At 34.4% G+C, this 12,072-nt stretch overlaps 1 protein-coding gene across 1 annotated transcript; it reads right to left on the reverse strand.

Annotated features, from left to right (window-relative positions):
- Window positions 1–1,288: 1,288 nt before the first annotated feature.
- LOC145577563 (uncharacterized) lies at window positions 1,289–8,386 on the reverse strand. The gene is made up of 14 exons (XM_081635054.1): window positions 7,994–8,386; window positions 7,176–7,327; window positions 6,872–7,033; window positions 6,005–6,114; window positions 5,662–5,806; window positions 5,232–5,494; window positions 4,735–4,859; window positions 4,553–4,596; window positions 3,533–3,664; window positions 3,152–3,229; window positions 2,426–2,508; window positions 2,185–2,307; window positions 1,882–1,942; window positions 1,289–1,752 (listed from the first exon to the last, which is right to left on the reverse strand). The coding sequence occupies exons 1-14, from the start codon at window positions 8,103–8,105 to the stop codon at window positions 1,576–1,578; spliced, it is 1,767 nt and encodes a 588-aa protein (XP_081491180.1). The 5' UTR covers window positions 8,106–8,386; the 3' UTR covers window positions 1,289–1,575.
- Between the last annotated feature and the right edge of the window lie 3,686 nt (window positions 8,387–12,072).

A 12,072-nucleotide genomic window follows, 5' to 3' on the forward strand; every position in this document is an offset into this window, starting at 1 on the left:
CTTCTCAACTTTTTAATAAAGCGTTTATTTAAAGGAAAAAAAATTGAGTTATTAAAGGTCTGTTTACATTTAATGAACTGAACTGAATTGATTGAACCTGAATTGAACTGAACTGAATAGAGCTGAAATGAATATTTTATGAGAGAAAGAAATTAGGAGCTGAACTGATTGAAACTAAATTGAACTGAACTGAAATTAAGCTGAAGTGAACAGGCCTTAAAAGCCCAACTAAAATCTACACTGACAAAGTAACCCTTATAACACTGACATAATAATTTCTTATACGAAGTATACTTGTTGAGTAAGTCTAAAATATTGACATAGTAACCCCTATAACGTTAGTCGAATAATCCCTATATTACTAACCGAGCAACCTCATGGTTGTTGGCTTCATTGTATGGTTAACCACATCTTAAAAATAATGGACTAAAATAAGTTAAACTCCCTGGAAAAAAAATCTAGAATACAGTTTAAGCTGTTGTGACCAACCTTGTATAAAATCAAGAATACAATCTAAACTGGTGTAGCAACCTACGTACTTCGTATTAAAGTTAGTGGACTAAAATCAAGAATACAGTCTAAACTAAAGCAATGCTTAGTAAAAGAACCTGTCCAATCCCTATACAATAATACGAGTATGAATATTTTATGTCGGTAATGGAGCTAAATACGGAGTATATACTAGTATTTCCAAGAGAAATGACTGAGTTGTGGAATGTGGATAGAGTATATTCAAGTTGTATTTTGTCAGCCAAATTTTTTTAATATAAATTTCTTGAGTCTAATTTATTTAAACTTATTTTTTTAAAATGAACTTAATTGAACATATTTAAATTAATTAACTTTAGTTATGAATAAAATCAAGTAAAGAATGTGTTTTTGGTGTGACCGTTTGTAAAAAATAGAGTGATCCCTATAATAGCTTGTCATACCGTGATGACTAGTCATACATAAAAGTTAGTGATAACCCAACTCTTTTAAAATTTTATTTAAATTAATTATACACGCGTTAATTATCAGGTGGTTCCACATAAATTAGAATCTTTTACCAAAATGTCAAAATTCACATGATCAGATTCTTCGTTCTTGTCTTGGCTCTCAAGTGTCTGCATCTCTTTTGATTTTCGTTTCTAACACGTTCTGGATGTTTGCACTTTACAGGAAATGTTGTAAAGAACAAAGAAGCGATGTCCATGCAGTACAAAATTCACGACTTCATTGCTACATGTTGAGATATACTCCGATTTGTCTATTTTAGCAAGAAAAGGTGTATGCACCGTGAAGTCATGCATCGTGTTAGGCTAAACCTTTTCGGGAAGGGGATACATCTTCGGGGTCATTCATTCATAAAGTAACGTGATATGCTGTTAAAACTTCAAATACAAAGTCAATTTAACACGTAATTCTAATAGAAAGTCTATTGGGGCAGACGATTTGGCCGTTCCCAAACACGTAGAAAATTGATGTTGTGTACCGCAATATGGCTAGCCATTTTCCTATGTACTTTGTATAACGAGTCAAAAACAAGATCAATCTATTTCACTCTATGTTTGATGTCAAATCTATGATCTCCCATCAGCTCATGTCCAATGAGCGTTTATCAAGGCGGCGACTCTGTTTTTGATTCCTTAGCTCTTCAATGTCAAAAAGGGTTTTCTTCCGAGATATTGCGCTTTCGATATACTCGTGTACAGGGGGAAGGGATCCTTCTTTAGCGTCTGTAGAGGTGTTAATTACTTTGTTCCGAATAACCTGTTGAAAGTAAAAGAAATTTCTTTTCAATTATATCACATTTACAAACATCAACAAAGGTGCAAATTTGCCTCAAGGCAAAGAAGTAATTTAAGAGGAAGCAAGAGAAGGGGGAAAAAGAAAACTTACCTTGGACGCCCAGCGACGCTCTGCCTGTTGACATACATCTCTGATATCCCGTCCAGACAAGCTGGTTATGGAAAAGAAAATGAGAACATTCATAGCAATGAGCATCACTATAAACAAAGTAGTCATATTTGCATTTTTTGTTTCGTTCTTTTCACTTCAAAACAGCCTTACTAAATTTGTTTTAATTGTAAACTGGACTTGGGTAGCCTTTATTTTTTAATGACCATATTTATCTATAATTCCATGATCATTGATCCATGACCACAGGTCAAGTCAGTGTTAAAACAGTTGAACTTTGCTTACCCTTCGGTAACTGAAGCAAACTCGTCAAGTTCAGAATTAGCAAGGTGCTTTGCATATTGAGCTGCTATTTTCTGTCGATTCTGGTGATCAGGCAGACCAAAGAAAATCATCGAATCGAATCGGCTGAAAATAAAACAAAGAGATGGTTAGTTGAGGTCTTAAGACTCTTAACTCGCAAGTATGAAAATGCAAATAAGATCTGAAGAAAGCTTCTTAATTGAATTAGTAGCATATGCTGTACCTAATGAGAGCAGGATCAATATCCTGCTTTCTGTTTGTTGCAGCAATCACCACCACCTTCTTATCTTGTTCAAAACCATCAATCTGTACCAAAGAAGTTATTATACAGAACTCTGGTCTCGGTCTTATGAACAAGTATAATATAAACGTCACGCAAATTGTAATTTTTTTAGAATCTTTACAGCACTGAAAGGCAGAAATTTGAAGTTAAAGACTTTTCAACTAGCGCACACTAAATTTTTAATCCACAGTAGATTGTAGGTAATGTCTAGACAGGCTTAAGAAGCAAGATGTCATTGAGTGTCAATAGAAGGCTTGATTTGGACCGGGTATGAGAGCAGATTTCTGGCTTGACTAGGCCAAACTGGATGATCATGAGGGGTGGCTTGGTCTGAAAGTACTTTCAAGAACGACAAAGCTAAGAGGAACTATGAGATGCACAATACACACAACAGAGATGCCAAGTTGGAGAGGACTAAGCAGCCGATAAAGGCTAAAGCAGAACATTCATTTAGTTCAATTGGCCTTGAGATACGAAATAACAAAGCAATTTTAAGTTTGAAGGAGATTTGAAACACATCATGCTGTTTTCATTCTCACTCCTTGAAAAATTATTTTCATACTAGTCAAATTCCAGGCCCAGAGCCATGGTCAAAGTACTTAGCTAGCAACTAACATATAAACAATTTCAATCTTTCAACTCCTGCCATGTTGAAGACTGTTTTACCTGCCTCAATAACACCGATAAAATTCTTCGAGTAGCTTCATGTATCTCACTATCACGGGCAATAGCAAAAGAATCAACCTGCACAGATTCAAATACGGTCATGTTAGTAGATAATTGAGAGTTGAGACCACATTTGAGTGAGCTGTCCATGCAATGCTAAATTAGCTGCAAGAAATTAAGTACATCCTCTATCACAACACATTAAGCCACATTTCTATTTTAGATTGTCCCAAAATAATACCCCACTTTCTAAACTTTGACAAGTCAAATTTTGAACTTCCCAAATTAACCCTTCACGATACCCTTATAAGAGTTCCAAATACTTCGTTCATACTACCTTAGTATGATGAAGATGGAACTTTTAAGCATGGTGTCAAGTACCTCGTCCAAAAATATGATTGCACCATCTGGAAGCTCATTGGCAAGAGAGAAAACCTTCCCAAAGAGACGCTCACTTTCACCGTAATACTTGGACATGACGACCTCCAATGGCACATAAAGAAGAGGAACCCCCTAGAAGGCACAGTAAAAGATAACTCAGTTGAAAATGATAACTTGTAAGTGACATGAAAATACAAGGCGCTACTGCAATTATAATTCTAAGAAAAGAACTTTCAGCACAGTATACAAATTATTGCAATTCAACCAGCATGTCTACAATCGGATATTCGGAATCATAGTATTCAAACCTATGACATTTGTAAAAACCAAACTGCAAAACAAGAGTGGTGCTACATAAACAGCTAGGTTACTCAATGCATTTCAATTCACCTCAAGTAACTATGTTGAGTCTTTGATAGTGAACGTGGATATGGACACTTGACACTTCATTTTGGTCTTTTGGACCAATAACACGGGCTAACTGTCAGGTGTTTCATTGATCTCATGCTCATATAAGCAGCCTAGTTTCTAATCCACATTAATCTATAAGTCCATTGACTGGAATTATATGCTGCATTCAACTGCAGGGCATAGATATTCATTCTATTTCTGAAAACTCGAATAAACAAGAACAGTATGACTGAATGACACACAATTATGTATGCGATTAGAAATTCAGAACCACATATAGCATGAAACCACATTAGTAAACCAACCATATGTAGCATACATTCTTCAACAAACTGCATTCAGTTCTTTTTCTTTTTTCTGTTTAATAAACCCGCACAAAATACAGTATCACAAGTAACAAGCTCGGTGACAATATAGGATTGCTCCTACATATCACATGTAAACAAAGACCGACTGGTCAAAGTACAGCTGAAAAGGTATGAGATAACATTTGTCCAAAAAAATAAAGGAGCAAATTTGACACTCGTATTTTTTACGTAGTATTTATCATTCTAGATGTAAAGTAACAAATCCATCAATTAAAGATCATTACAGAGAGTAAAGGCTTACCGCTTGATTAGCAATAACACGAGCACAAGATGTTTTCCCAGTACCTAAGCACAAAGTATATGCATGTCTTAATCTAACGGTCTCAAGATGGCTAATAAAGTCTGTCATTTCCCTAGTAAATATTGACATTTACAAGACAAAATGTGTTGACAACATAGTTTCAGTTATATTTGAAGGAAAACCTGGAGGGCCTTCAAAAAGAACAGCTCGGGGTCTATTGGACTCAAATTTTCGCCGAGTTCCACGGGCAATATCATCATAGACTTCAGGACTACGCAGAGCCAACAGCACAGTATCCTCTATTTCCCTGTAAAAGATAAGAAGAGAAAAAAAGGTGTATGAATCCTCTATTGTTGGTCAGGAAGAATTTTAGGTATTGCATACAAAGTGTTTAATAAATCCATAAAATATTGTCTCTTATATACTTCGAAGGAAGTATATCCAATGGGACACTGCAAACGCAGCTATTAGATAAAAGGCACACATATAATAAGGTCAAGGAGATCACTCTTCCCTACTTCACAATTACTTTCATCACCTCCTGAGCCTAATTATTTGACATTCAATGACAATTACATTTGATACTTCACAAGTACGTGCAGAAAAAATCAAAGACTTCTAAAATTTAAGTCTACAATCTTCAATAAGCCAATTCATCAAAGACCCAAATCTCAAATACCTCTTTTGCTGATCATAGCCAGCAATGGTATCCCATGACACCTCTTCATTGGCATTACCAACAAGTGGTGCATCAAGCCCGAATACACGTATGCCCATGGCTTCTAAGCTAGTAATTGATTTACTTGTTGAAGGCGTTCCTGCAGAACTACTTCTTTCTCCGGCTTTGCTCTGCCCTGGCCTTTCACCAGCTATTTGCATGATTGACACCAGAGCCTCAAGCTCAGCAGGACTAAAGCTTCCTTTCTTCAGGAACTCAACCTCCTGAAAATTTATCATCAACAAAAACATCAGCTCAATGCTAGATGCCAGCAATACTCCCTTTGATTTAAGAAAAAAGAGAAAAAAAAAAAAAAAGAAGAAAAAAGAAGCCATATAGCATCTACAAGGACAGTATCAACTATCAAGTTTGAATTGAAGGCAATAATTACCGGCTTATCAGGACTTATCAGTGACCTAAATATTAAAACACAGAGATCGCTGTCATTTGAAATGTTTTCTCCTGTGCCAACACTACTCCCTCCACTTTCTCTCTTTTCATTTGGGAGCCTGAGTGCTAGCTGCCAAGCAACTGTGCTGAAATTATACAGCGTTACAGAAAAAAAAAATAGAGTTAACTGATAAAAGCAGATTCAATCACAATATATAACTGAATTGATTACTACTAATGGCAATGAAACTGAAATAGCATAATTGCAGAAATAAATCTGACTTACAAAATACGTCAAAAGAAACGCCAGAAAAAGATTGATAGAACTTAAGCTTCGAAATTACCTGTCCCAGGATTGAACTTCCAAAGGTGAACCACCATTGAGGCTTGCAGCAAGGTTTGCTATCAGTCTAGGGATTTCACAATATGCAGGTACTGGGAACTTGATAGCAATCTACGCATATCATAAAGAACCATTATCATAGCAGGCAACAATGCCACAAAAAAAAAGAAGCTGATAACATAAGATCAAACAACATGTACAAACTACAAACACTTGGGCTGCACAAAGCAAACAGCTTTCTTTGAATAACTAGTAAGTTTGTTCTTATCTTTTGACTTTGTCAGCCTTAAGATGATTATACTTAATAATTAAAAGTAAAAGTAAAACCTCACAAGAGAAGCCTTCAGTTTTGGACAAATTTTGACATTTTTAGGCCCAGAAAGAAAAGAGGCTGGGGTTCTCCCCATGGACCCCACAAGACCCCGGGAGGCTGGATTCCCCACCTTATTATCTTCCTTGAATATATATTCACTATAAACTTAGGTTTAAGGTATGCTTCCAAAATCTATCAATCTTATTAAAGCTATGGTTTGTTATGTATGATTTCTACTAAATTTTGATCCCGATTTCCTCAATTAGAATGAAATAACAAAATTGTGAACAACATCGGAGGACTAAAGGAGTAAAAGGACCAATGATTCATTTAACTGATCCCTAAGTTGACTCCAAACAGGAGGGAACCGGACTAGCCTCTTTTCTGTGCTCCTCGCCTCTTGTAACTCTTGTTATATCGTAATGAGATTTGATAGTAAACAAAGTTTGGAAAGAAGGTGATGCAGAACTATACAAGAAACTCTATAATCTGTCTCATCAGCAATAAATATGGTATTTGATGCAGAATTTTACTAGGGTGATAAGGTATGTGTACCTTTTGGCCCTTTACTGCAACAGTGAATCGTGGATAAGAACCATACTTCAAGCTTTTGCTTCTTATAAGATCCTCCAACCTACGTCGTTCATTTTTCGCTATTTCTTCCAGGTTATCATAACTTGAAGGGATATCAGACGGCAAGGGAGATTCTGAAGGGACCTGCAACGGGTTCAGCAACAATGAAATGCTCTTCAAAACAAATCATACGGAACAAGAAGCAGGCAAACTAGGCCCAGCGCTAGCAATGCATGAAAACATGAATCGCCACACAGAGTAGTCAATCTAGATAACAAGCACAAACCTCATTTGTATCTGCATAAGCCACATCTACAATCCCAACACCAATAACACTAGCTAGCACAAGCGGAATGCAAAGTGACCAGGTAGACTCGAAACTAGAAAATGGAATACGGCCTTTAAACGCATTGGCTAATTGCTGCTGGGTTCCATAACCTGCACATCACATAATTGCAAACCTGAATTGATAAATGTTCTCGTGGTCTAGCATCAACCACTCAACCACAGTATCGCTATATATCGATTAAAAGGTATCCAAAAGTTGTGATAACATAATCACAAGAACATTCATGTCTTCCAAAACAATTCTAGTAATTACACAATTTCAAAAACAATATACAAGTATATGAATTAATAAAAAGTACTCTTTCTGAGCTATCCATCACCTAATAATCAACTCAATCAAGCATAATTAGTCTTTCAGCTCAATTTTAAACATACTGATTTCTTGCATATGATTTCACCAATGCTCTGCTAATAAAATACAATCTAGTGTTTCTTTCCAACAATATATAAAACTAATATTAACTAAAATTAGCAAAACCCCAATTCAGAAAAGCCACTAAATTTCACAACCAAACATACAAATTCAATTTTATTGAATCCTACCAGCAACAAGCAAAATCAGCTTAAATTACACAATGACATAACTCCATTAATTCTACTTATAAAGTCTACAAATTTATGTGCTAAAGGTTCAAAATATATCATTAACAAGACTAAATGTAGTTATTATTATAAAACCCCAAAAATAAAATTAAAGATATGAACTTAAAAGAGTAAAATTCAAAGATAACCCAGAAATTAGAAAGAAAATATTACCATGACAAAGACGAGTTTGAAGGAGTTGAGGTGATGATGAAGGGTTTATGGTTTTAGAAGAAGAAATTGCACTGCGCCAAACTCTCCTAGTTAATCGACTGAATGTTGCCATGATAATTCTATTTTTTTTTTATCAAAATTAGAGGGTTTTTGATGAATTGAATTTTGCTACAATTACTGGGAAATTGGAGAATTGAATTCCAACTTCCAAGTCTATATCTTTCAGAGTCCCCCACCAATACTATAGTGGGTCGAATAAGCATGAAGAATCTGATTCTGGTAGCTTCAATTTCTTGAAGGACAGGTTATGTAATTTTTCTTTGGAAGGAGAGGTGGGGAGTTTTTTTTTTTTTTTTTTTTAACAACTGCTCACGTCAACCTGACTCAAGCTAACGGGCTAAATATGTTGGTAGATAGGCCGCTTGGGGATAAGGGGATCTCCAGTTCTCCATTCTTACAATGCCTAGTGGGAGTTAAACCTCGGTCGGAATATTCTTTCCATATTACTAGGCAAACAATTGGTTGGTAAGAGGGTTGAGGAGCATTGTATATTGCTTTTAATACTGTTCTATCCTTCTATTTCATAGATACCTCATGTAAAATAGTACTCGTAATTTCTATTGTACTTTAAGTTACATGAGAAAACAGAGCAAAGAAAGATGAGAAGGAGGCCAAAAAAAAAACCTACGTAATTTATCAATTAAGTACATTGTACATTTACTTATTGTTTTAGCTTGAAAACAGAAAAATAAATGTTTGATAGAGTGTTACTTCCTTTAACGAGACATTATGTTTGTCAATTCATCATTAGATATCGTTATGTTATACACTCAATTCATCATTAGATATCGTTATGTTATATACTAAACGTGAAACACGTTTAGGTCGTCTACACATGTTGATCTAGGTATGTTGTGCACAGTAAAATCCGTTTGATGTTAAGTAAATAGCGTAAACATAGAGAGATATGCATGTTTCATGTTTGTAAAGATTGTCTACAAGTAAATGGGAATATTTCTTGCAACTTTTGAAACGTCTTACAACTTGGAGGAGAACCTTGATGCTAAATGCAATGAATATTTGTGGACTGATCCTTTGAGCTCGTTTTGGATTATTTGGGGCCTTGGGCTTGATTTAGGATCAACTGTGGGCTGTTAGAAGAAGTGTCTCTGTTGGGCTAAAACTGGGCTTAATTCAAGTCTAGTAGGATGACATTAGCCCAAATGATCCAACTGTTTTGTTTTTGTTTGATTCAGCTTTAAATTGCCAGAGAATTATGTGACAATTACTTTTACATTTGGAAAATTTGCAAATTGCAGTCATTTAAAGTTCGTATTTTGCAAATTGCAGCCATTTAAAAAAAAAATTGCAAATTGCAGCCAAAAGTTCGTATAAATTGTAAATTGCAACCCAATTCAACTTTTTCATTGGTTTACATGTCGAAAAATCTTCGGTTAAGGTTTTAGGGGCCATTTTAGTTCTTAGGGCACCGAATTGAGCTCGGAATTAGCAAAAAAATAACGCAAGTGCCTTGTTTTGCATAACAAAAATGTATCGATTTGTGGGAAACTGTAAAAATGAGATACTTACGGTTATTTTTTTGCTAATTCCGAGCTGAATTCGGACCCCTTAGGCCTTAAATGACCCCTAAAACCTAAATGAAGATTTTTCGACATGTAAACCGATGAAAAAGTTGAATCGGGCTGCAATTTACAATTTATACGAACTTTTGGGCTGCAATTTGCAATTTTTTTTAAATGGTTGCAATTTGCAAAATACGAACTTTAAATGGCTGCAATTTGCAAATTTTCCTTTACATTTTTCATCACAATTCTAAAGCTTATTCTAACATACATAAGATTTTTCAAGCTTTCCAATTTACAACAATTTGTCACACAAATTAGTACTCCATGAGTTGGTTATAAAACCATATTTTTGAATAGAGCAAGAAAGCAAATTACATTTCAACATGAATCAAAGAGAAAGACCTTTTGGAGCAGTGGCCCAGATGTCACTTTACATCCTTGAGGTGCGAGGTTCGATTCTCATCAGGCACAATCCCATCCCCCTACCTCCCTCCGAACATTGTCAGCCAGGCTTTCTATGATAGGAGTTTTCGGTTGGTGTCTAGTTGATCTTGCCATGTAAAAAAAAAAAAATCAACACAAACCAAAACAAATTAAAACTATATAGCACCGACCTAATATAGTTATAAAACCATGAATGCTAACCAAGTAACCATCTTAACTAGTTAATTTTTTATAGGATAGTGTTCACCAAGGATTAAATCATGTCTACTTCATTTACTTATAATGCAGGTGTAAGAAAAATGTCTTATTATATTTACTAGAAGGTCTTGTTCAAATCGCTAGTTCAGTACTGTTGTCTTTATATCATGCATGCATGTATATAGTACGTACGTACTGTTGAAAGGCATTGGATTATAATCCAACAAAATTGCCGTCAACTTTGTGCATGCAATTGTATGTCTTTAACTCATTTATCAGTTTATGACTTTATATATTATGTCATGCATTCGAGCGATCTGTATGTTGAAAACCATTGGGTTATTATCCTACAAATTTGCTTTCAACTTTCTTCGATAATTTGGCCTTTTCTTTTGAAGGGTCTCTTAGATGACACTGCTACTTTCAACATTGTGCTCCATATCCATTATTGTCAATATAGTTTAATAATATAGATATGATCGATGTAATTAATATCCATGATTTATAACATGATGATCACTTGTAGAAACTCACCCAAAACATCGTTGTGTATTGTATATTATGGTGTTTAAATTAAGCACAAATTATGTACTCGTATGTAATATGTATAGTGTTGCACTTTGTAGCATTACGTGCATGGTGCATCCTTCAAATAAGAAAAGTTATTATACTAAATGAATTAAACATATATAATTAAGCTTAGACTATTTTATTTTTTATATTATATATTCATTTAATTCATTATAAAACAGATTGAATTTGTATTGTGTGAGACCGGACTTATGAGTCCAGTGTATAGTAATAATATCATATTTTAACATAATTATATCAGATTTTGACGTTCTAATATTATACGGAGTACAATAATAAATATGAGCTACATATTCATTTTAAATCATTCATGTACTGTCTATATTCATATTCAAATGCAACTTCAACTCATACGTATTCTTATACTTTGTTTTATTATATTTACTTTTTTTTTTTAATTGCAAATCTCTATCCTTCCAAAAAAATTAAAGACTATTTTATCATAAGGCTACTTTTTATATTAGATGAGTCATAAAGTTATAACGAAAATTAGCCAAACATCACCACATAAACAATAATAACTAATAAGCATATATTCCGTATAAATTATCCCCTTAATTATCCAATTAAATTAAGAGCTATCCGGCCGTCCCATTAAGCTAATTTTCATATGTTTGGTAACCTTATTATATAGAAGAAATAGCAAGGTTAGTTCCCACAATAAAGTGAAAAGTATATGGATTTTTTTGTTTATACTTGAATAAGGGCATAATAATTCAATATTATAAAGATTAAAGGTAAAGAAAATTATAGTAATACAAAGTACTTATATACCAAGTATATTAATTAATGTTAATTAAGTATTGTGACTTGGCTTATCTTCTGCATAGAGTGCACACAAGTTGTCACCCACACGTGCAGCACTGGCTTGATCTCGTGCCATGCTTTAGATTTGAGGAACAAGAAAATCAGACAAACAGAAGAAAAGGAATAAGAAACCACAAAGAACTAGGAAGAGACTGGGCATTCCGTAACATAAATCAAGTTCCGTTAAAGTTAACACAGTGAAAATGATAGAGACATGGAGTATATAAATCAATTTTAGACTTGAACTATTAGCTTACGCTTTAAGTTAAATTGGTCCTCTATAATGATATCACGAGCTGAGCTAGCATGATAAGAGGGTCACGAGTTTCAATCTTATCTACCCCTTCCCATTAGTTTAAACTTTTAATTAGTTAAATTGATCTTCTAACATTGGTCGATATATAGGTTATACAAACCATTTCTTCAACCATAAGATTAATCTTTTGGTAGAGC

Source organism: Chenopodium album, chromosome 14 (assembly GCF_948465745.1).
Source record: "Chenopodium album chromosome 14, dcCheAlbu1.1, whole genome shotgun sequence".
NCBI lineage: Eukaryota > Viridiplantae > Streptophyta > Magnoliopsida > Caryophyllales > Amaranthaceae > Chenopodium > Chenopodium album.

What these genes read in the sequence shown, in the direction of transcription:
- LOC145577563 (XM_081635054.1), bottom strand. Translation starts at nt 8,105, where the DNA reads ATGGCAACATTCAGTCGATTAACTAGGAGAGTTTGGCGCAGTGCAATT. An exon ending in CTTATGCAGATACAAATGAG is followed by an intron (nt 7,034 to 7,175) that starts GTTTGTGCTTGT and finishes AACCCGTTGCAG; the next exon opens with GTCCCTTCAGAATCTCCCTT. An exon ending in TATCGGTGTTATTGAGGCAG is followed by an intron (nt 2,509 to 3,151) that starts GTAAAACAGTCT and finishes TCTTTGGTACAG; the next exon opens with ATTGATGGTTTTGAACAAGA.